Source organism: Olea europaea, unplaced genomic scaffold (genome assembly GCF_002742605.1).
Source record: "Olea europaea var. sylvestris unplaced genomic scaffold, O_europaea_v1 scaffold1384, whole genome shotgun sequence".
In the NCBI taxonomy this organism is placed as follows: Eukaryota; Viridiplantae; Streptophyta; class Magnoliopsida; order Lamiales; family Oleaceae; genus Olea; species Olea europaea.
The window spans coordinates 170,064-197,147 of record NW_019231356.1 but is presented as its reverse complement, the minus strand read 5'-3'; the positions used below and the strand labels follow the sequence as shown (position 1 = coordinate 197,147).

Here is a 27,084-nt window from a genome sequence, read left to right as displayed (position 1 = left end):
CAACCAATTTTGGCACTTCAAAGGTGCTATTTTTCCACACACCAAGGGGCAGCTAAAGTTCCACTATTTTCTCACAAAATCACACAAGAAAGTGGCTAGGGTTATAGCCTTGTATATAGTATAGGGTTAAGCTTTAAGTTGGACCTATAAGGGGCTTAAACGGGCCAAGATTCAAGCCATCCAAGAGGAAATACAATTGGCCCGGGTAGAGTTCATGAACTTGGTTATTGGAGTTATTTTATTCATCGACCTATACCTATGAAATATATTAACCCATGTTAATATCATAACCCGAGATTTATTAGGTATCAAAAAGCCCAACATCACTAATGTGTGTGATTGAATCAAACAAAGATTGTTATGATCCTCTCATAGTTTTGATTGGCCCTTATCATCATGGAAAGCTAGAGCTCAAAGCATTCGAGAAGCTAAAAATTCCAATCACGCTGAAATTCCTTCGTGCCTGCAAAAATAAAGTACCATCAAACAAATATATGAAGAGGTGGCAAATGTGGGTAAAAAGTGCTTGCTTTGTGCTTCATTTTTTGTCCACTCTCTTAAAAGATAATGGACAAAACGAAGTAGATCAACGTCTGGATAAGAGTCGCTACATTGTATGGAGGGACTTTCTCTTGCTAGAAAATCAAATTCCTTTTCTAGTACTAAAAGTTATGTTGGAATTCAGGTTTCATAGTAAAAGAGACCAGACATTGTTTGTTGAGGAACTCATTGAATATTTCACCATAATGCCACCTCAGAAAAATTTATGCACTAGAGCTATCAAGAAACTTCTTGCACAAATGAAGGAAAGTGATGAAGAAATGAATAAAGGGAAATTAGATTTAGATTCAAGCCCTCCTCTCCTTCTACAAGTAGTGCGGGAACACTTCATCAGTCCGTTTATGCATGAAAGACAAAACAAGAACAAATTTGTCCGATGGGAATCGTATTGTTCAGTAACCGAACTCAAATTAGCAGGAATTCATTTCAAAAGAAGCCAAACTGGAAATTTTACAGATTTAAAATCCTGCCTTATTTATGGTACTCTTCCACTCCTCCAAGCATGGTAACTAATTAAAAAAAAAAAACCTATTCTATTAAACTTTTTGGCTTATGAAATGTGCCCCCATGGCCCTTCTGATTCGCGTATTACGTCATACATTTGTCTAATGGATTCACTCATTGATCATCCTCATGATGTTAAAGAGCTCAGGAGGAAATAAATTCTTATCAACAAATTAGTTAGTGACGAACAATTGGCACAACTCTTTAATGAGATAGCTAATGATGTGGAACCTGATTCTGATGCACATGCACATACTAAGAATCATATTGAAAAACATTGCCAGGATAGAGTACAAGCTTGGACGACTAAATGTACGGGCAAATATTTTTGCAGTCCTTGGGCTCTCTTGGCTTTTCTAGGTGCAATTATCACCATTTTCCTTATTATAATACAAACATATTTTACTATTTTTCATGCAAAACCTAAGGAGACAAGACTTCCTAAATCAATGTTCTCGTAAAAGTTCTTCAGTTGCAAAACTTTGTTCTTTTACTGTTTGCTTTCATTGTTTGGTTTTTGTTGTGTGTTGATCGTTTGATTTCTACTAAAAGAACGGAATAGTGAACAAGTAATAGAATAGTAAATAGAGTGTCAAATCTACGCGGACTACATATTTAATCTAATGTCAGTTAATTTCAACCTTAATTGAATAGCCAAATTGGTTTGAGTATTTATACTAAATGGTCTAATAATATTAACTAAGCTAATTATGAAGGTTTTTGTCAAATATAAGAAATGCATTTCTTAGATGTTGAATCTCCCTTGTTATTACATTTTCAGTGTAGCAATAAAATTGATAATTTGAAATCATTCATGTTTGTTAGTGTTCCTAATTTAATTGAAAGTCTCTCTCGATTATGATCAAATATATTTTCCTCACATTACCCTCCTATCTCTCGATAAAAGATACAAATATGGAAAATGAATTAACAAGTGTTATAACACATTTTGACACTTTATAAAGTATAGAGATATATCTCTATCCGCTATCGAACATTATAATGTTTATTAAATTATATTTAAATTCTATTGTCTCTTTCAATAATAACAAAATTCACTAACAATTCAATTGGTGATCAAGCAATTGAAAAGAAAAAAAAAACTATAATAAATATCCAAAAATCAAACCAAATTAAATTTAAATTAATTAATTAAAAAATAAAAATATCATGATAAGGGTTCATTTCATCCTTGTAATGTATAAAACTAGCCTAACATATTGAAATTAGATGGAATCATATTTAAGAGGAAAGACATGATCCAAATTTTTGATAAATTGGGAAGATGAAGATGGATTTTTAAATCTTGAATCTGTTCAATGGATTTTTTGATGAATCTCCACTTAAGCTTTTTAATTTGCCCAAAAATAAATTTTAATATTTACTTGATTGAATTCTTGCAAGTACCCTTCAATTCTCTCTTAAAAACTATAATTTGTTCTACTTTGATGATAATAACTGATGAATTTTAGTATATAATATGTATATGAGAGGTGTAGGAGATGTTTTTTTTAATGTACTCCACTATTAGGTATTTTTAGGAGTCAAAAATTGGTTTAAAATCATGTCAAAATTGGTTTCGAAAAGAATTCCAATCGAATAAAAAAAGTTATCTTCGCGCGCTCATGTTTTTGTCTCTTCACAGCAGTCAATATTTTGGTCATAACTTTCTTTCTTGATATTCGATTGAGCCGATTCAAAATGAGTTGAAAAGCTAACTCAAAGGACTAAAATTTTTCTAATAAAATTTTTCTAATTTAGAAGTTTACTAAACCAAAATTGGGTCTCAATTTTCGGCTAAAAATCTGGAATATGACTTGTGCGATTAGAAATTGATTTGTGATAATATTTTGATCATATTCCATTCCATTTTTACATCTAATTGCATCCAATTGACTTCTAGCAATCTCAAAGTATAGTCTTATGGTTCGAATCAAATATTGAATAATTGCAATTTGGTTCTCAAACTTTGGACTTTGCCATTTTCATCGTTTTTTTTCATTATTTCAATTCCATTGCCAATCATCAAATTTTACCTAATAAGTGAAATATGCAATAAATTAGGCTATAATTTCTTAAAAGAACTATTCAATGTTTATATTTTTAGATCCAAGTAAGTGTATAAAATAGACTTATCACGCATTCTTAATTGTATGGTGGAGCATGATTTTATAACATCTATTTGATAATATCTTTTACCTCATTGAATGAGGTTCCATTGTTTTGGATAGTTTCTCGATTTTTCTTGTTGAATCGACTAACCCCTTTGGACTCTTATGATATGGCAAAGTACTAAATGAGTGATGATTAAGAAAAAATAAAATTAATCTATAACCTAAGGCACACTATTGAGTTATAGATAACAACATAACTGTTGAAAATGTCCAAAATGTTGATTCACACATCTGTAGGGTCCACAACTCATGGTTACAAAATAATTTACCAAACATACTTGGTATGAGATGCTATTAGCTTCAGAGAACATCTCGGTTCCTATGCACTTAAAAATTGCACATCTTATATTTTTTCCTATTGAACAACTTGATATTGTTTCAAAGTCGTATCCAAATATATATTTATCATAAAGAGATAAGAGTACTTAATAAATACATCTTCTAAAGAAAACTTGCTACTTGTACAAATGGAAAGATACAATACTTGGACTTGTAGTTTGTCAAAATTATACAAGCTATGGCTCGTACTCATGTAGTGCATGCAAAGATTGCGATACTAGTTATCTTCTGATGGTGTCTTTATATTCGAGTACTTTTGTCATGTAGTGAGAATGTTTATATCCCTATTCAGCCCGACAAGATTGCTAAAAGCTAGGCGTGTGTTTTATTTACCAAAGAGTGCACTTACGATATGATCATATACATGATTTGCCTAACATCCTATCTATAGGCCTGTGTGTGCATGCCAATTGTTAGGACTTGTTGGCCTAAGAATGAGGAGATGGTTGCCTTAATGCGTGGAACTTTGGGAGCCAAACATGTGGTCAGTGGCGAAGCCATCACTTGACGAGGTGCCATAGTCACCCTTGCTGATTCCGTTGGAGTTAAATTTTTGTTGGAGTTTGTGAAGTCATTGGCTCCATCGACGGTGCTAAAGGAGGAGTCATCGAGGAAAGCCAAACCAAAGAGGGAGAAGGTAAAAAGTTGGGCCTTTTTAAATTTTGTTGGGTCATTTTTTTAAATGTCAGATTTATCAGTTTTCATTTAAATTTGGGCTTGTGGTTGGGAAAAAAAAACCAATACAAATTGTACATTTACATATTTACAAATGGACTACATTTCATATGTTGTGACAATGATCCATTCTCTTTCTTACTAGTCCAAACATAGGCTTTTGTCAAACATAAATGGAAGGTTTATCCTCGAATTGAAAGGTATGTGAGGGTGTTCAAGCAACCCGAGAGCCAGAGTGCTTTACAAGAATAACAAACGAAGTGAACTACAAGGGAGGAGCTCCTCAAAGGAATTGTTATAATTTAGACCAGACCTAAAAAAGTGGATGGCTTAATACCACTTGTTATGGATTGATTGTAAGGTAATGATAAACAAGAATGAAAAATAGAAAACCAAGATTTATGTGAAAACCTAAAACGGGGAAAATCATAGGCAAAGGAGGAGAAATCCACTATACTTAATAGTAATTGTGTTTACAACATGATCTCATTGTTCTCAACTCTGATCTAAAACTCTCAAGATATTGTATGAATGTTATGGAACAATACAGGCCGTGAATTATATGTATGAAACCCTAGAAGTCAAGTTATAGATAAAGCTACTGTATTTTGCAAAGTAGCTTTCCAGACAGCCTCCAAGAGTAAACACATACCCTGAAAATGATATCCTCTTATCAAGATCCCCTGCATAATCTAAATCCATGTACCCAATAACTCCATCTGTATTTTTACCAAAATGCAAGCAAACATTAGTAGAGCTCTTCAAGTAACTGCATATCTATTGCATTGTTTTCCTATATTTTTTCTCAAGATTTGTCATGTACATACTAACTAAACTGACTGCATGTGTCAAATCTGGTCTTGTGCAAACCATATTATATATAAACGAATAAACTATACTGGATTAAGGAACCCGAGATATATAATTAATGTCTTTATCTGATTGAGAACACAATCCAAATGATAATTTGAAGTGGGCAGCCAAGGGAGTACTAACAACCTTAGCATAAAGCATATTGAACTTTTGAAACACATTTTCAATGTATTCCTTCTGACTCAAATACAATATGCCAGCCTTTCTATCCTTCAAAATTTCCAAACCAAGAATTTTCTTCGCTAAACCTAAATCTTTCATCTCAAACTTTTTATTAAGTTGAGATTTTACCTTTCTGACCTGTGCTTTATACTAGGATGTAATAAGCATATAATCTGTAAAGTCCAAAATTTTCGTAAAATAGAATTAAAACTTTTTTATATGTTGTATTTTATATATTTTCAGTATTTTTTTGTTATTTCATATTGATAAATATTTTGTTAATGAAATGAAATGATATGATATGACTTATATAGTCATTCGGTACAAATGATATGATATGAGCTCTTACTGGTTTAAAACTATGATATGACGGTACGATTTATTTTGATATATGAATGATAAATGTTATTCGGAATTGTATAAATATTTGTATCCTACTGAGTATTTCCCATACTTACCCCTTTTTTCCTACCTTATAGGTTAGTACGGGTCGTGTCGGAGTACAGCGGTTCGATGGTGTGTTTGTGCCTCGTTTATAGAACAAAACTCTAAAATCTAGCATGTAACTTTGTTTATTTTATTTTAGTTGCTATGGACTTTTGTTTACAATTAAATTATCGTGAATGTTTATTTTTACATGGGCATGTTTAAATATGCACTTTTAATTAGATGTTTGAATTAAATTTTTTGATTTCCCTTTAGTATTATTTTCCATTGGTGATAAAAAAAATTTATATGCCATTAATTATGTGGGACAGAAAAGTAACTTATGCACGTAACATTTATCGCGAGAACGTGGTGAAATTGGCCATATACTTTATTCCCAAAGTCACTACCGTCCCTGCAATAATGATCTAATTCATCATGCTAGTAATCCAACATTTTCTATGAATATATATGATTATGTCATCTATGTTTTGCATTAATTTTCATGATTAAGGAATAATTAATCATATTATAACGGCAAATTCGTCCCCTTTTTATCAAATAAATTGTGCATGTTAGTTTTCACGTTTCGCATGGTTATATGAAGTAATTTAGCACTAAAGTTGAACTACATACAATCTAAATATTATATAGTAATTATACGTTAATTAAGGGATAACATTATTATAAAACCATTTATTTCTTTTTTAAAGAAACGTTTGGTAGCGACTTAAATTTTATGAAAAGATTTGGGAAGCTACAGTTTGGTGTCAGAGCGTAGTTTTATCAAGAAGTGTGAATTTTGGCTAAAATTTGGCTTGATCGTGTAAGTTTTCTTGGTCATGTGCTTACCACCCAAAGATTCGAAGTAGACCTACTAAAGTGGAAGCAATAACAAATTAGCCAAGGCTGAGCAGTGTGGGTGAAGTTCCTAGTTTCTTGGGATTTGCTAGTTATTATAGAAGATTCATTGAAGGCTTCTCAAAAATAGCTGGGTCGATGACTCAGCTAACAAGAAAGGGGGTGAAGTTTCAGTGGATGGAAAAATGTGAAAAATGTTTTCAAGAACTCAACTAGAGAATAGTTTCAGCTCTTATGTCGACGATACCTGAAGGTTCCGAGGGATTTGTGATTTACAGCGATGCCTCTAAGCAGGGTTTGAGTTGTGTACTGATGCAGCACGAAAAATTGGTTGCTTATGCCTCGAGACAGCTGAAGAAGTATGAACAAAACTATCCCCAACGCAAGACTTGAAACTTGCAGGGATAGTTCACGCCTTAAAGATATGGCGTCATTATCTCTATGGTGAGAATTGTGAAATTTATACAGACCACAAGAGTCTTAAATACTTCTTCATATAGAAGAAACTGAATATGAGACAGAGGAGATTGTTGTAACTAGTGAAAGATTATGACTGCACGATTCATTATCATTTGGGTAAGGCTAACGTAGTTGCAGATGCCCTAAGCAGAAAGACAGAATCACAGTTAGCAGTTCTACCCACGGTGCAAGAATACTTGACAAGGGACTTTGAGAAACTAAGCCCCCGTTTGAGCCACATTATTGTAAAAATGAGAATGAAAAATATAGTCGATATGGGTCCCACACAAGAGATAAAAAGTCAAATAGGTGGCTTGATATAATAGTTAAAGATCCTATTTTTCATTTTAATGAGAAAATAATGTCACTCAAACAGTGCCTAAGATTGGAAGTCTTTACACCGCGTACTCAGACTACAGCAAGGATTAAAGCATTCATGATTCAACCTACACTTCGAGATCGAAGCAAGGAAGCGCAAGCTGAGGATCCATTTTTACATAAGATAAAGACTGAGATTGGTTCAAACAAATGTATAGGGTTTGAAATATCTGCAGATAATGCGCTGGCTTTCAAAGGAAGGTTATGTGTACCTAAGGATGAAAGTATAAGAAATGAGATATTGGAAGAGGCTTACTCTACCTCGTATTCGGCACATCCAGGTGGTACGAAAATGTACCGAGATCTCCGAGATAATTTTGATGGAGAAACATAAAGAGAGGAATTGGTCTACTTGTTGAAAAATGTATTAGCTGTCAGTAGATCAAGGTAGAACATCAAAGGTCATCGGGACTACTAAAATCGTTGGATATTCCAGAATCGAAATGAGAACACATAATGATGGATTTTGTGGTGGGCCTCCCGAGGTCAGCAAAAGGTCACAATTCTATCTAGGTAGTGGTGGATCGTCTGACGAAGTCAGCCCATTTTCTACCAATCAAAGAAAACTTCAACATGGAACAACTTGCATAGTTATACATCAAAGAGATAGTCAAATTGCATGGAGTCCCAGCCACCATTATTTTAGATAGAGACTCGAGGTTCACATCTAAATTTTGGAAAAGTTTGCAGATAGCCATGGGGACGAAATTGAAGTTTAGCACTGCTTATCATCCTCTGACGGATGGAAAATCAGAAACAACCATCCAAATTCTGGAAGATATGTTGAGGGCATGCATTTTGGATCTTGGAGGTAGTTGGGAGACAAACATGCCTTTGTGGAGTTTGTTTACAACAATAGTTTCTAGGTCACTATAGGTAGGGCTCCATATGAAGCTATTTATGGTAGGAAGTTCAGATCCTCTATCCATTGGAACGAGGTCGGAGATAATAGAATTTTGGGTCCCAAAATCATTGAACAAATAGTTGAGGTATTTGACAAGATTAGAGCCAGAATAAAGACAGCACAAGACCGATAGAAAAGTTATGCTGATGGTAGAAGAAAGGATTTGGAATTTAGTGCGGGCGACAAGGTTTTTCTTAAAGTAGCTCTTGTGAAGAGTGTATTGAAATTTGGCAAGAAGGGAAAGTTGAGATTGCTATTTATTGGACCTTTTGAGATCCTTGAAAGGATTGGTGTTGTGGTTTATTGACTTGCCTTGCCACCTGAACTTGTAACAGTGCATAACGTATTCCATGTTTCAATGCTCGGAAAATATGTTCATGATCCCAATCATGTGGTGAGTTGTCAGACATTGCAGGTACAAAAAGACTTATCATACGATGAAATCTCGATGATGATTTTGGACGAAAAGGTACATCAACTCAGAAACAGAGAAGTTTCCCTGGTCAAAGTCCAATGGCGAAATCATGGACTTGATGAGACAACTTGGGAGAAGGAAGATGAACTTAGAACCAAGTACCCAGAATTCTTCGATTAGTCAAGATAAATTTTCAAGGACGAAAATCTTTTAAGGAGGGGAGATTGTGAAGTCCCAAATTTTCGTAAAATAGAATTAGAAGTTTTTTATATGTTGTATTTTAAAATTTTCAAAAAGTTAGGGACTAAAATGATATTTAGCAAATTTCAATATTATTTGGGTCAAATATTTAGATATTGATCGAGTAACAATAAGTATATGAATATTGGACTCGTTGGATAGATTATAATTAATTGTGCATATTAGGCTCGAGAAAAAAATTAATTTGATTGAACGAAGTCCAAGTTATCGAGGCTGGAAGATGTGATGCTAAATCGTTTTTAATTAGGTTATAAGTGTATACTCATTTCTTCACAATCATACGTTTTTGTTCTTTGAATTTCTCTCTTCTCCACTTACACATATCCACTTCTCACTTCATTTTACCCACTACCCAACTAAAATGAAAGATTCCCATCCATTCATTCATTTATCTCACATGCCTAAGGTTTCTCATTTCAACAATCCATAACTTCCCCATCCCATATTTATTACTCATTTTCTTCTATATTTTTAGTGCACTCAAATAAGAAAGACTTTTCAGAAACATTTATAAAATATTTTTTCTATCTCAGCATTTTCCATTGGGTTGAAACACATTTGAAGATTAAGGTAGGATATGGCGTACAAGTGGTTGTCCCGTTTAATTTTTGTTATTTCATATTGATAATATTTCATTAATGAAATGATATGATATGATATGGCATATGTGGTCATCTGGTACAAATGATATGATAGAATATGAGCTCTTACCGGTTTAAAGATATGATATGACGGTACGATTTAGTTTGTTATATGAATGATAAATGTTATTTGGGATTGTACAAATATTTGTATCCTACTGAGTATTCTCCATACTCTACCACTTTTTCCCTACCTTAAAAATTAGTATGGGTTGTGTTGGAGTGCGGCGGTTCGATGGTGTGGTTGTTGCCTCGTTTATGGAACAAAACTCTAAAATCTAGCACGTAACTTTGTTTATTTTATTTTAGTTGCGATGGACTTTTGTTTACAATTAAATTATCATGAATGTTTATTTTTACATGGACATGTTTAAATGTGCACTTTTAATTAGACGTTTGAATTAAATTGTTTGATTTCCCTTTAGTATTATTTTACATTGGTGATAACAAAATTTTATATGCCATTAATTATGTAGGACAGAAACGTAACTTATGCATGTAAAATTTATTGCAAGAACGTGGTGAAATTGGCCATATACTATATTCCCTAAGCCATTACTGTCCCTGCAATAATGGTCTAATTAATCATGCTAGCAATCCAACATTTTCTGTGAATATATATGATTATGTCATCTATATTTTGCATTAATTTTCATGATTAAGGAATAATTAGTCATATTATAATGAAAAATTCGTCCCCTTTTTATCAAATAAATTGTGCACGTTAGTTTTCACGTTTCTGCATGGTTATATGGAGTAATTTAGCACTAAAGTTGAACTAAATACAATCTAGATATTATATGGTAATTATACTTTAATTAAGGGATAACATTATTATAAACCTTTTTTTTTTTTAAAAAACGTTTGGTAGCGACTTAAATTTATAAAAAGATTTGGGGCGCTACATCATCAACATACAATAGCAAATATGTAATCGATCCACCGTCTTCCTTTTTGAAGTATACGCAACTATCATAATTATTTCTATGAAACTATGAGTAGTCATGATTGAATCAAACTTTTTATACCTCTACCTAGGTGATTGTTTTAGTCCATACAAGGACTTCTTCAATAAACACGCATAGTCTTCCTTTTCAGAAAATATGAAATTTTCTGGTTGTTGCATGTAAATGTTCTCCTCAAGTTTTCTATGTAAGAATGCTGCTTTGACATCCATATGCTCAAACTCCAAATTATTCTTTGCCACTATCCCAATTAAACCTCGAATTGAATTATACTTTATAATCGGTGAGAACACATTTGTGATGTAAACACCTTGAATATGACTGTAGCCCTTTGTTACTGATCTGACCTTATACCTAGCATCTTTAATTCTTGATGTCCCTTCCTTCCTTTTGAATCCCTACCTGAAGCAAGCAAGCCTTTTATCCTTAAGTAATTTCACCAAAGTCTCAAGTACTATTTTTATTCAATGATTCAATTTCCTCCTACATAACAATCAACCATTTGCTACTGCCTCTGAATATGTAGCAGGCTCCTCAATGGAATCAATATTTTCATCCACATTTAAAGCATGAGCTAGAAAATCTGCTTCTCCATACTTTTGTAGATGTTTAATCTATCTGCGAGGTCTATCCTTAGCAATTGAATAATGCGATGTTGCTGATGGTGTAGGTAAAATATTACTATCTGTCAATTTTGGACCAGACTGATCTATGGTAGACTATTTTAAAACCTCTGATTGTCCCTCAGACTAATTTCCAACTCCACTTGAGTTGGTTGATTCTATATTCTAGTTTTATCTGAATTTCCACGAGATGAACCATGAACTATAGCAAGTTCATCAAACACTACATCTCTACTAACCATCACCTTGGAGTTGGTTGATTATATTTTCCAGTTTTATATGAATTTCCACGAGATGTACCGTGAACTATAGCAAGTTCATCAAACACTACATCTCTACTAACCACCACCTTTCTTTTCTCAGGACACCATAATTTATACTTGTTCACATTTGATTTTTATCTAAGAAAGATACACTTTCTAGATTTAGGCTCCAACCTTCCATTATCCACATGAACCTAAGCAGGACACCTAAAATTTTTTAAATCGGAATAACAAGAAGGTTTACCAAATTATACCTCTTCTGGTGTCTTTTTTCTCAATGGCAGTTAAGGATGAGCGGTTAATCGAAAACAAGCTGCAGTAGCAGCTTAAGCTCGAAAAATCTTAGGGAATCTAGAATTTGAAAGTGTATAACAAACCTTTTTCTTTGAAGTTTTATTTATTTGTTCCGCACCACCATTTTGTTCAAGAGTTTCGAGCATTGTTAAGTGTCTTAAGATGCTTTCAGCTCTGGAACAAAACTCCAACCTATTATCTGTGCATAGACATTTTACCTACTGTACAGTCTACTTTTCTATCATTGTTTTTCATTCCTTGAAAGTACCAAATATATCACTCTTTTGTTTTCAAGAAGAATACTCGAACTTTTCTAAAGAAATCATCAATCACTGTCAACAAGTAATAAGAGCATCCTTTTGAAGGCACCCTAATCGGTCCTCAAAGATCTGAGTTGGTATAATCAAGTACTCCCTTCGTGTTATGTCTTTCTTTAGTGAATCTGACTCTTTTTTGTTTCCCGAAGATATAATGCTCACAAAACTTCATCTTGCTGGTCTTCTGCCCATCAAGAAGTCCATTCCTACTCAACTATGCCACACCAATATCACTCAAATGTCCAAGTCACATATGCTAAAAGTTTAGTGACTTCCTCATCGGTCAAAAAAGAAGTAAAAACTGCTACATCTCCTATAATTGTGGAATCCTGCAATATGTACAAATGTGTTGAGTTTTTCTATCCTTTCATAACAACAAGAGCGCCCCAACTCACCTTCGAAATGCCACCTTCACAGTGTATTTATGCTCTTTGAGTCAAGTGTACTCAAAGATATGAGACTTCACTTCAATTCTGAAACATGCCTAACATCTGTAACTATTCTAATAACACTATCAAACGTTTTGATTCTAACTGTATCAACTGTAATCATTTTGCAAGGTGCGTTATTTCCCAACCTCTCGAAACTCTTTCATATGTTGTAAACCAATCCCTGTTAGGATATATATGGAAAGCACATTCCAAGTCAAGAACCCATTCCTCACAAAGTTTGAAACCACAAGAAGCTCTCCTTCACTTTGTCCATTTTCCACAACATCGGCCTCCTCTATGTTAACGGGTTGCTTTCCTTTTCCAGTAACACTAGCAGCTTTATTTCTATTTTTCAGTGAATAGCAATAAGCTCTGATATGTCTCTTTTTCTTACAGTAATGACATACTTTATCTTCATGTCTGAATTTATATCTACCTCTCATATTCCTACCAAGATTCATATCCTGATTTCTCCCATGAACAACCAGGCCTTCAGCCTGACTCCCAGATCTTCCAACAAGATGCATCATCTTCTCCTTAGATAGTAAGGCATCATAGATCTCTTCTACAATGAGAAAAAAAATACTATAGAGAATAGTATCTCTAAAAGTCACATATGATGGTAGTAGTGAACACAACAACATCAATGCTAAGACATCATCATATTTAACTTCCAATATCTCCAATTTGGCTACGATTTCTTTGAATATAGTTAAATAACATCCAATGCCATACCTTCAGACATTCGGTGAGAATACAAGCGTTGTTTCAAGTGTAAATTTTTGGTCAAGCTTTTTGTCGAACAAAGTTCCTCCAACTTCAACCACAATGCAGCGACACTTTTCTCCTTTAGAACATCCTAAAGTATTTGATTTGATAGATGTAGATGAATTTGGGATTGGGCTTTTCAATCCCTATGCTACTTTTCATCTTGCGTGTTCAATGCATCTTATCAAAACCAAGTAAGATTTCCTCCAAATCCATTTGCACGAGAACTGCTTGCATCTTCACTTGCTATAAAGTAAATCTCATGTTTAGATCCAATAACATAATATCATATTTCGTCGCTGCCATGCAGAATAATCAACCTTACTTTGATACCACTTGTCATAATTCGGACCAGACCTGAAACCACTTTGTTAAAAGTGGAATAACTTTGATACAATTTGTTATAATTCAGACCAGACTAGAAACCACTTTGTTGAAAGCAAAATAGCTCTGATACCATTCGCTGTGAATTGATCGCAAGATAATAATAGTAATGAAGTAAACAAGAATGAAAAATAAGAACACCAAGATTTATGTGGAAACCCAAGATGGGAAAAAACCACAGGTAGAGGGGAATAAATCCACTATAATCAATATTAATTGTGTTTATAATAAGATCTCATGCTCTCAATTATGATATAAAGCTCTCAAGATATTGTATGAATGTGTTTTTGAATAATACAAGTTGTGACTTACATATATAAAATCCTATAAGTCAAGTTGTAGATGAATAGGAGTTCAAAAATACTTCAAAAATGCAAAACAAGCTTGGGCCGAATAACACCGTCGCTTGAGCGACAGGTGGGAAATAGGCAATACAGCCCCATCGCTCAAGCGATAAACGGGTAAGAAATTTTTGTTGAAAATATGTAGGTGTTGCTCGAGTGGTAGGCTAACGAAAATGCGATGACTTTTCTTCCTGATCCACAATTTTGATCTCTTCAAGACCGCTTCCACCACAACTCCAATAGCTACAAGAATTTGGATCAAACTACAATAGAAATGTTAAATAATCTCTCTCAAAATGAAATAAGAGACAACATCACTTTGTTCCATTGCACAATAACTAATGACCACCATAAAAAACCACCACGATAGTAGTTTTGTTGGTAACCTCCAACCACCAAACATGTTTGTCTATTTCATATGCTCAGCAATTTGTCCGTGCCTGTAGTGATCACGTATCGGTCAAACAATTACATGAAGCGTTGCGGAGGTAGCTTGCAGTGTTCATAAATGATACAAAGAAGGATTCATCAGAATGATATTTCTTGATGGTTACTTCGTTCTTCAGTTCATGTGCGTCTAAAAAAATATAGGAAATAATGGTTCTAATAACATAGAAACAGAACTAAAAGAAGGTGATTCAATATTGGAGACAAAGGGTTATCTCACCTTATTTTTGGTACTCTGACACTTCTCCAATCAAGGTTGATGATTTAGAAAAACACTTCTCCACATGAACCTTCTAACTTGCGCATTGCGTGGTAGATCTGGCTTATGGATTCACTCACTGATCATGTAGAGAATGTTAAAATGCTCTAGAAGAAGGTCTCGAACAATTTAGGTAGTGATAAACAACTAACGCAACTCTTTAACAAAATATCCAATGATTGAAGCACTGGAAGAATAAATGACGAGTATGGATTTTTGGATCTTATGCAAAACCACTTTAGTAGCCCTTGGGCTGTCATGGCCTTTCTGGTTTCAGTTTTTGTTATTGCATTGAACTTAGTATAGACTTATTTAGTTATTTTCCCATGTAAATTCTCATGAGATAAGCTTTACTAAATCAAACTTGTACAAGTTTTAAGTAGAAGGTTCTATGTTACAAGAATTCTTTCCTACAACATGTTTGTTACCGAGGGCACGATCTTCATAAATGTCAAAATCTCTTGATATAATCATAATATGTAGACAATCAAGGAAATCACCTACAGCAACTACATTCTAATATGGTGCTGACATGTAGTAGCGTTGTGTAAATGAAAAGAAGTAAAAGAGAAATTAATCAAATGAATACAAAATTGATTGTATACAATTAATGAGCCGTCTCCAATGAATACAAAATTAGATTTTCACTAATTAATATATATAAAATAAATTCAAAAATGTTTATGGTGTAAGGTTTGATCCAAAAAATTACTTACTTTCGTTCAAGAATCGAAAGGGATGAATCCATATCTATGCATTCGGATTCTGTAACAATTACTGTTTTGCTCCTCTAATCCATTTTGGTAAGTCGAAATTACGTTTCGATTTCGTGAATATAAATGGTTACATTTCACAAAATATCCTGCGGTACTAAAAGGATATTGTGATACGAATTGAATATCCGATATGAAGAATTTCAAGTCCACTAGTGGTTATGTATTCACCATTGGTGGAGCTGCTGTATCATGGAAATCAATAAAGTAAACGTGCATAGCTCGATCAATGATGAAATCTAAGTTTATTGTGTAGTCTCCCTTGGTCCTGGGGCCTTCGTTCCCTATCTATAAAGCGCTGAGTTGAAGAGGGAACGAGCCTAACCCATTTTAGAAACGAGCTATGGAAGCTTAACCCATGTTACGAAAGCCCAAGTCATAAGTAAATTAAAAGCCCAGCAATTTAAGAGATTAAGTTTAAGTAAAATTGATTACAAAGATTTAATGGATAACTGAGTTGCCCCAATGGTTATCTACACGGTCGCAAGCGTCTGTTCTTCCACACGAATTCAAACTGCCAAAATCTATCATACGTCATGGTGAAGCTATGAGTTCATTCAAAATTGTCATCAGCTTTCCAAAATGTGGGGAGTTATGGGTCCAAAATGGACACCGTATGCGAAACTTATGCCAATTTCTTTGAACATCTGATAAAAGTTTGAGTAGATTTAAATGAAAATTGATGAAATTTTTGGTTGAAAAGATGATAAAATTTGTGGATCCATGAAATTTGCCCAGTTAATTAAGTTAAATTTTCGAAAAGTCCTTGAACAAGGCCTAAGTATATAGTACACCATATAATGTATATTACTCCGCCCCGAGTCCAATTTCTCGCGTCGTTTCCAATCAGCATGCCAAATTTCAGTCCATTCCGACACAGTCGTGACAAATGACAAAATTGTCTCTGGTGCGATTTTCCTTTGTTAATTTCCCGAGATCTCAAGACTCCACCCCTAGTCCAATTTCTCCAGCCGTTTCAATTCGATTGGAATCGATCAAACGAATAGTGGTTTTTGATTTCATGATAACTTCGGGTTTGTTCGTTTTTGGCGAATTGCTAGTTTAATTCGATTGAAATCGAGCAACGAAAAGTGATTTTTGATTTCATGATAACTTCGTATTTGTTCGTTTTTGGCGACAAGAAAAATTCCCGCTGCTACCATAGTCTTACCGATTGAACTTTGCTATTTGTACACTAATTTTTGACACGTTGTTTGGCACTTGCATTGTTGTCAAGTGTCAAATGGGTGGGAAAACTATTTGAAATTTAAACTGTCCAACAGGGTAATGTCACGTGGCATAATGTAAACTAAAGTGTGTACATCATAGTGTAGTATATATGTAGCAAGGTTCTTAACAATTGGACTTTGCTATTTGTACATCGATTTTTGACACGTTGTTTGACACTTGCATTGTTGTCAAGTGTCGATTGGATGGGAAAACTACTATTTGTACACTGATTTTTGACACATTAATTGTATCTCGAAAGAGAGCCCTCTTTCTAATTTCCACCGCACGCCGTATATATGCTCTCAAAAGCTTAAAGAGACTAATGATAGTGATGAACGCAAACACACACTATAGTAAGTGAACTAATTGCATCATTCAATATAAAGAAGTGATTGACATGGATCCACATATATCAGTATGTATTAGTCACAGTAGTTCTATAGCTCTTTCTCATTTTCCAGTTAAAGGAAATTTAGTCATTTTGCCTAATAGGCACGACTCGCATTTGTCAAATGATTCAAAATCAGTTGACACCAAGTATCCAACACTTGAGAAATGATCCCTACTTGAAAAGGCGGAGATTTCGGTTGGAATCGAGTCAATGAAAAGTGGTTTTTATTTCACGATAACTTCTAATTTGTTCATTTTTGGCGAATTGCTAGTCTAAGTCGATTGGAATAGAGCTTATGAAAAGTAATTTTTGATTTCATGATAACTTCGAGTTTGTTCATTTTTAACGAACTGATTCGCTGCATTTCCATTATCAATCAAGATCCTTCTCACCCCAATGTTGGCCACAATTTCTTAAATGATCTAGTCATCATCATTAGAGAACGATTTACCTTCCAAATCCTTTGACCCAAAAGTGATGTCCTCAAGGTTATCCTGAGTTGTTCTTGAAACCATGGCATATTAATTAGACTATTACCTCTTCATTTTTTATGGTACTGCAGTGCAGAACTTGAGCCTCTTGGAAAGTAAGCATCACTAAATTGGAAAGAATTCTGTCGAAAACATATTACAGTTTCAAAGAACAACTAAATATTTGATAGAAAAGTCGTCATCGATTTTGTATTAGAGGGTACACTTTCAACGCTCGAACTCTTGAACTAAGAGAATTGGCTGCAACAGCTATTGCTTTGAAAGGATGTCTTCAATCCCCCAAACAGGTATAAATATAAAATATTGGATAAACTTATTAATCAAATTACAACATTTTACTATTATTTCATTGATTTAATGGCTTGAAATTTTGTTACCAGCCTTCACCAATGCGAAGGAAACAAATGGAGGAACCATGCGAAATACTCGGCTTATCACTTGTATGGATAATGAGAGAGCTAGGAGAAAGCATTGAGAAGATGAATAAATGTCGAGCTAAGATTTTAATTATTCCGAAGTTACAAATCTTGAAGTTGCAGTTGAGCCTGATGCAAACTTTGTTGTTGTTTTTGTTTCTTCTTAAGGTCATGATGGTATCACTTGAAATGTCCTAGCTTACCACAATGATAACATTTTTTACCACTCTTCGAGCTACCCTTCGACTGTTTCTTAAGCTCTAGCTCCCTAGCCCTTAAAGCATTAGTCACAATAATTTCGGTCATTGTATCCCTAGCATATATGATAGAATTTATAACATCTCTATAGGATTTGGGTATATCATTCAAAAGTGTAATAGCTAGATACTCATTATCAGATTTCTTATCAATGCGGGTCAAACACTTGACATGTCTATAAAAATCACCCAAATTGGATTCAAGATCCTTTCCCAAATGTAGTCTAAAACTAAATTTTTTTTTGAAACAAATGTATTTTGTTTGGAAGAAATTTTTCAAAAAATCGCTTGTCAAGTGCTTTCTACAACTCTTTGACAGTTTTATGTTGTTTAACTTGTCCTAATACATCATCAATAAAGGGAAAACAATAGAACTATATTCAATTTCATTTATCTCGGCAATTTCATCTGATTTAGCTTTTAGTGCACATGATATTTTTCCAAGTCGTTAAGAGCTTTAACAACTATTTTGTTGAATTAAAATAGCTTTCATTTTTTTCTTCTAAATGGAGTAATCTACCTTACCATTGAATTACAACAATTCAACTCAAGAGGCCATGATAGCAAAACATTGTTTTTCAAAAACAAAAAGTTTTACTCAAACAATTTACCTATATACAAATGCAAACTCAAACCAATTTATGTACAAACTGCTTTTCAATATGACACAAGCGATGATATCACAACAAGTAACACAGATCACAAAAAATAATCATAATTAACGAATTGTAAATTCAAGAGAGGGTATAGAATGCGTAAACTAAGCTAACCAATTTGTTTGTTCATATTTTAACGAGAGATACAAGTTTTTATTGATCTAAGGCCACCACTGACTAGCCTTAGTCGTCCAATAGCTGCTGCAACCACAAGAAATACCATTGAGCCACCAAAAAAAAGTTTCTTCATCTTTCCTTTTTTTTTTTCCAAGGCTATATTTGCTTCCACAGTGCATTAAATTGGAATCTAACAATGCTAAAAGGTCAAAAATTGCTCAATAAACAATCTTTCTTTTTTACCTCCATTGAATTCTGTCATACATGCCTTGTTGGAGTTCTACGTGTGGATTTTATGTGCCATCACATGCACAAGGTTAGTGGTTTTACCAAAAAATGGATCTGAAGGTTCAAGTAACCTTGTTTTCGAACAAAATCGAACCCTTTCGACTTCCAATCAAATTTTCATGTTGTTTTAATACTTTTCATCACTAGCCTAAGCTCTGATACCATTTATGGAGTTTATAATGTAGAGTAAAATGATTATTACAACTACAATGCAGAAACATAAACGCCCAATTGTAAAAAACCTAAGCCAACCGACTCAAATCTTCTTCAACCTCACCACTAATGTGTCTTCAGACTTGTGCCATACTGAATTCAATGCACCATCGTCTACAGGAATGACAATGGATATATCGAGATAACTATCAGAGGCAACCAATAATATTACCGAAAAATGAACTCTCCCACTTAGTTCCTCTCTATATATTTCTTCAAATTCATATATTGTACTATGAAAGGGACATTGGATTTATTCTATGGTCCATAATATACATTAACTAGCATAATCATTTCCAAAAGGCCAATAATCATGTGCCAAGTGGATTTAAAATGATCTACCTCACATTTGTTCTTTTACTATTTGTTTCCGTTGTTTTAGTTTTCTTCTATGTTCTTTAAATGTATACCTCATTGTGTGGTAGTGCAATAATTGTATGACGTTAAGTTGTTTTTGAACGGTTCCCTGTTTTCCCAGTAGAACCTACTAACCCGGTTCGCCTCTTATGATATTGCAAAATATTAAATGAATGATGTTACGAAAAAATAAAACCAATCTATTAAAGTTTTATAATAACTTGCACTTGCACCTTCCATGGCAAGATGCAATTCTTACTAGATCCAAAGTGATACTGAACTCCAATATCAAGAAGATTTCCTTAAGTTAACGCACATTATTGAAGTTATCGATAACCAAATAACTCTTGGAAATATTCCAGTTGTTAATCCACACATTCAATAAAACCCACAATTTCAAATTACAAAATGATTTATTGTTAGAACTTGGGTGTGACCCGAATTCTTTGTTGAAGATAACTGAGAGTTTTAATTGAAGTGTACATCAAGAGGAATTTTATTTGGAATACTTTTGGAATCATATTCAAAGTCTATTTGGCAAATTCTAGTTAAAATTCTATTTGGAAGCCATATTGAAAGTTGAAATTTGTGTTGGACTTAAAGAGATCAAGATAAAAAAATTTGTAGACATTCTATTTCATCTACAACTCTACTTTTAGGGCTTGAATTATTCCCTATACATAGTTGGCTTTTCATTATAATTTAGTAAGAAGTTAGAAACATTATAAACACATAATCTTTGTATTCTTTCTCCATATTATAATAAAATCTCAATATCTTAGATCGTTCTTGTGATCAATTATTTCATATTTTGGTTTAATATCTTATTTTCTCCAACAAAATGGTAGATTAATCTGATATCATCTTCCGCTTTTCACATATACCAAAGATAGGCGATCGATATGTGATGCCGTAGCTTCTGTGGACATCTCGGTTCCTAGGCATGCACCTAAAAACTGCACATCTTATGTTGTTCCATGACAAACAACTGGATATTGTTTCAAAGTCTTATCCAAATATTTATATCTATCATACAGAGAGTGGAGTTCTTGATAAATATATCTTCTAAAGAAATTTTACTACTTGTACAAATGGATGGATACAGTACCTGGATATGTAATCTGTGACAATCATACAGCTGTAGCTCGGGCTTGGGCTCGTGTAGTGCATGCAAAGATTGTGATACTAATTATCTTGTGATGGTGTCTTGTACTCGAATTCTTCTTGTATTTATACGTGATGTAGTTGACCAAGGATATTACCGTTTTTAGATACAAACAACCTTCTGCCAAACATGTTTAATAAGTATAAATTAATTAAAAATAATTTTTATCAACTTTTAAGCTTAGCCAAGCATGTATGAATCTGATTTGCTTATTTGTGAAATTCTAATCTTATAATTTTCTCAAAGATAATTAATAATTTATTAAAGCGACAAAGGCTATTCTGTAAACTTAAGGTTGTCGTGAAGATGAAGTGTCCTTTGTTCATGAGATTCCCTGAAGCTGTGATGATGTTAAGTGAGAATTTATAGAGGCCGCCTCTGGGGTTTTTACTTTTGCTCATATTTCCTTGTTTATTTTTGGACCAAAAGTTCTAAAGAAACTTCATTTTGCTCCCCATTACTTTTTATGTGACAAACTTGGTGGAATTAGTAAATAAGTGACAACAATGAAAAACTTTGATATTGCTATATATAATTTAATTAAGTACTCCTCGTGTTTAGCATTTTAATATTCTTAACTTGTGACGTGTGCATAAAGTTGTTCAAAATAGCTGCTTTGCGTTGCATACATATTAGGATTTATACGTGAAAATACAATATATTATTACATTAAATTTATGAGTTATTTCATCTCCTTATAAGTACCACATAAAGAGGTGAAAAAAAGAGATAGTCAGGTTGTTATTGACAAACATGAAAATCTCTCAAAACTTCAACTTATTTTTCTTTATTAACAACGTCACATAGTTGGTACAAAAACATACTTTTTATATGGAAAAACATTATTATATGTGTTTGTATAAGTCAGGTCAATATAACTCGAATCCCCTAAGGAAAGCGAGATCACCGCACCTCAATTTAATTTGTTACACGTTATTTCTCTAGTTCATTATTTTTTTTTTGTTATCTTATTGTGTTTTTCTGGACAAATTGAAGGAAGATCCAACCATGTTATTCTGTGGAATGTTGTTACTAATGTTATGTTTGGTATACAATATTGAATAAGATTATATAATAATAGACAATATTATAATTTTTTCTTTTTAATAATCTATAACACAATTTACTACACCTTACTAAACATGTCTCAATTGAGTCGTTGATAATAACATTCATGCACTTGATAAATGAAAATTGCATTCTTTTAGATCCCAAATTTCAATGCGTGTTTGTTGGGTTTCATAATTCTTCGTGTTTAGCATGTTACTATTCTAAACTTGTGATAGTGAAAAGATTGTTCCTAGCACAATTCTAGGCTTTGTTAAAGTTGTTTTATCATAGATACTTGCTACACACAACTCTATGATTGGCATACTTTTACATTGTACTTATGAACTGTTTGGTCTACTTGTTTTTAACTCGTAAATTACCCACGAAAAAGAGAAGAACAGAGGAGACCATAACAAAATTTATATAAATAATATGTATTTTGCACTATTAAACTCGAATGCATATGATAATAATCAAGATTTCAACTTCCTTTTTTTCCTTTAATTTTATTTAATATTATTTATTTTACCTTCTTATCTTAAATATGTAAAAGAATATATAATATGATGTCAATCATAATGAAAACAAGATTTATTATCAAATTGTTAAATAGTAAAATTAAAATGAATTTGAAGGAGAGATCTTTTGGAACGTGTACGTACCTGTGACATAACTTGGTTTAACGTATACACCTAAATATTTTTGCTTGTTCAAGTCTAACTTTAATATTGTAGTAAAGCACCTCAAGAAATTAAGTTTATAATTCTTTTAAACAATATGTGTAATGCAACTAAAACTCAAAATGCTAACTTTTGTTCGAAGATTTTCCATTAGTAATTTTTTTCATGAAATCTATTTAGCTAGTTACCAAATTAATGTATCTTAGCCCTGTTCAGTACTCACTATATTACATTCAATTTTTTCCTCTCTTATTTTCAACCACACAATCTTCCATAAAATAATATTACACGTAAATCGAAAATTTTTCCTTCTTTTTTAACCACTCATTTAAAAAAAAATACTATTCCACCCATTTTCATTTTCAAAAAATGGGGGGCCAAACGAGGGGGTTTAAGCTCGTACACATAATACTATTTTGTAGTTTATGTTTTGTTTGCTTGTGGTCAAATTAAAAGCTTATTTGGGATGTGAAAATAATTTTTACAAGAAAATTAAAATTATGGGTCCTATAAAATACGTGATTGAAAATGCTTTTGAGAATAATAGTTTTCAAAAATAATTTTCCAAAAAAGCTCTAAAAGTATTGCTTGATGCTTGTAATCTTGCTCGACTTCTCAATGCATCTTAATCAAGTATAAAAATTTTTACTATTTGTTATTTTGTTTACACACTTAAAATGGAGAAGAGGAGAAAAAGAGGAAAAACAATAGAGAGAGAGAGAGAGAGAGAGAGAGAGTAATAACTTATATGGCTGGAAAGATAAAATTCTTTCTAAAATGCGTAATCATAACCATGTACTATTATTCTAGGCTTATAATTTACGGAAAATTATGTAGAAGTTTTCTAAAGTAATTCTACAAAAGTAAGTTTGTCTAAGATATTCCCTTCTTATGACAAGTATAAATACAAGAAAATGTTTCATATGTTATTGCAATGAAACAACATCTTTTTACTACTTGCTCAAACACTATTTTCCAAGTCACTTGTAAACATAAGATTGCTACTTATCCTCGAAGGTACCAAAAGGTACCCCCACTCCACCCCATCCCACCTGAGGGATTTTTTTTTTCTTTAATATGTTCTTGTTTGTTACATTCTTCTCTATCTTATATATTGTTTCAAATTACGTCTAATTGTTAATATATGCGCAATTTACAACTAATCATTATTGCATATTATCTAATTTTTTTGTTGCATTTAATAATCATAGGTCATTTCTCAAGAGAGAATTGGGTATAGAAATAAAGTTTTACAAAATTCTCGTCAATCTTGATTATTGTAATTCCCTATATGCAACAATTTTCCGCCAAAATTCTAATTTATTTGTATAAAACTCTTCAATATGTAATGGCCTACCGATGGTTGGGATGACGATAATTGGTAACAGGTTTGCAAGTTCATTTGTCATCAAAATCTTAACATGCATTAGTCCCTTGTTAGGATTGTCAGAATAACAATTGTCAGGTGCCTAAGGCCGATTCTTAAATTTTATAGGCTGTTTTATAATTTAAAAAAAAAAAAAAAACAATGCAATTGTAAATGGTATAGGCAATAATATTCTACAAGCAATCCACACATTTGGAAAATAGCAATCCATCATTTTAATATATTATAGCATTTCAATTGTCTTTTTAATCTCTTCTAACAAATAATTTATCAAGTTTGTAGCTAAAAAAATACAAACATGCTAGAAGTACAATACTTTGTACAACTTGGTTGACAACGTGCACAAGTGGCGGCCAACCAAGTTGTACAAAGTATTATACAAATAGAATAATTCAAAAAAATATCTCTTGTTCATCATGTTAGAATTTCTATCTTACTTCAACGATCTTCAAACATATGAGCCCAATACTTCAAAGTATAATCATATATAGTGTTTAATTTTTTTAGAATCAAATAAAAATTCAGAAATTTCATATCTTTTGAAATTATGCAAACCTTAAAAAAAAAAAAAAAAAAAAAAAAAAAAAAAAGAGGAGTATGGTCAACATAGGTAATATGTAATCAACTCTAAAAGATTCTTGAGTTGAATGTGTTATCTCCTAGTTGAAGTTTTTGTCCAAGTGCTTCTTTCTATTAATATTACGTTTTTCATGAAATGTTTATTCAACTTTCATTTATATAGCAATTTCTTTAGCGATAACCTTTTCAGATTCAAATACATTTTCTCAATATATTTCAAAAAATAAAAGTAAAAAAATACGTTCTTTTGAAAGACTAATAGCATACATATCCTCAATTTACAACTTTTTGCTTACTCTATTAATAACTGCTATATATATTGTACCAACTAATATTGTAATATAAGAACTCAAAATTTATAATGCCAAAAGATAATCTTTAGTATTTCTAAATGCTTTAAGGTCATCACAATTACCAAGTGTTCTAAAACAACTTTTAGTTATTACGCTTGAAATCTTATTAATTTAATCTAAGATATCTACATAATTAATATTTAAATATATCTGCAAATAAAGACTAAACTAACCGTTTATATTTTAATTAAATATTAATATGTTTGTTAATATGACAATTGAATTGACTTGATTGATTGCATTTGAACTTATTTTATTTGTAATTTTTTTATGAACTATATGCAATAATTTTTTTGGGGCCCTCATAAGAGCAAAAATTTAGACGATCGTCTACTCTGCCTATAGTTAGGGCCACCATTATACGTGCCTAGCTTGGAATGCTTGCAAAATTCTAGATGTATCCTCGTTCTAGTATATATATTTATTCAAATTTTTTTCTTAAAGCACATAACAGTTGACTAATGTAGGAATTGTTGGACAAAACTTTTGATGAAAATCTAAACAAATTGTAATTAAAATTAATAAAATATGGATTTAAAATTAAATTTTGATTAGTGGATAAAATTTTATCTGACAAATTGTTTATAATATGTGCTGACTCAAATTCAAGCTGACATCCAAGGAATGACAACAGTTGGCGCCACAGAAGATAACCGAAGTGCTGAAATCACTTGCACAAAATCACAAGAATCAAGCGTCATAATTAAAGATGACGAGTGGTTGATTTCTATAGAGAATTATCAGGTCGACGAAACAACAAAGAAACCCCTAATAGAAAGGGTTCCAGCACTGCTGCGTAATCGTAAATCATACAAAAATTGTATTAATCCTTCCGTAGTTTCGATAGGCCCTTATCATCATGGAAAGTCAGAGTACAAAGCATTCCAGAAGCTAAAAACTCCAATTGCGCAGAAATTGTGTCGTTTTAATGATATATCCGTCGAACGGCTATACGAAGAGGTGGCAAATGTAGGTAAAAGTGCCCGCGGATGCTATGAAAAAGGCTCGACGGAAGACTATGATGATGAATTGTTCAACAGAATGATGTTTCTTGATGCTTGCTTTGTGGTTCATTTTATGTCCATCGGACAAGTTCGTCGTGAGGAAAAAGATGTAACAGATGCACAACTGGAAAGGAGTTACTACATTGTATTGAAGGACTTGTTCTTGCTAGAGAATCAAATCCCTTTACTAGTACTAACAGCTTTGATGAAATCTGCCTTCAAAATGCCAAATGGAGGAGAAGATATTATTAAGGAATTCCTTGAGCTGTACACAGTAGTGTCACCGATGGGAAATTCACGATCTAATGCTGTAAAGAAAGTTGTCGCATATATGAAGAGACGCAGCTTTAAAAGTGATCAAGTACAAAAGAAACGGAAATTAGACTTCGTTACAAGCCCTCAACTTCTAGATCTAATGTGGCAACACCTCATCTACCCAGTTATGCATGACTTCGAAAACCTAGTAACATTTATCCGTGAATCAAAATCAAATTTCCGGGAATCAAATATCCAGGAATCGTATCGTTCAGTAACCGACCTCAAATCAGCAGGAATTAATTTCAAACCAAGTCAGAGTGGAAGTTTTACTGATGTAGAATTCATACCTCGCTATATTGTTGGTACTCTTAAAATCCTCCAATCAAGTTTGATCATTTAACAAAACCTTTGCTATTAAACTTGGCGGCTTATGAAATGTGTCCCCATGGCCCTTCTGAATTTCGCATTACGTCATACATCTGTCTAATGGATTCACTCATTGATCATGCTGATGATGTTAATGAGCTCAGGAAGAAGAGAATTCTTATCAACAAATTAGGCAGCGATGAACAATTGGCACAACTCTTTAACAAGATGGCTAAGGGTTTGGAACCTGATCCTCGTGCATATGCATATGCTAGGTTGAAGATTGATAAACATTGCAAGTATAAAGGACATATCTGGATGGCTG

The 27,084-nt window shown here is 32.9% G+C and overlaps 1 protein-coding gene across 1 annotated transcript; it reads left to right on the top strand.

The window, feature by feature from the left end:
- Positions 1-23,761: 23,761 nt before the first annotated feature.
- Positions 23,762-26,793, top strand: LOC111375536. Its single transcript, XM_022998371.1, has 2 exons — positions 23,762-23,839; positions 25,754-26,793. The coding sequence occupies exon 2, from the start codon at positions 25,756-25,758 to the stop codon at positions 26,791-26,793; it is 1,038 nt and encodes a 345-aa protein (XP_022854139.1). The 5' UTR covers positions 23,762-23,839; positions 25,754-25,755.
- Positions 26,794-27,084: the final 291 nt, after the last annotated feature.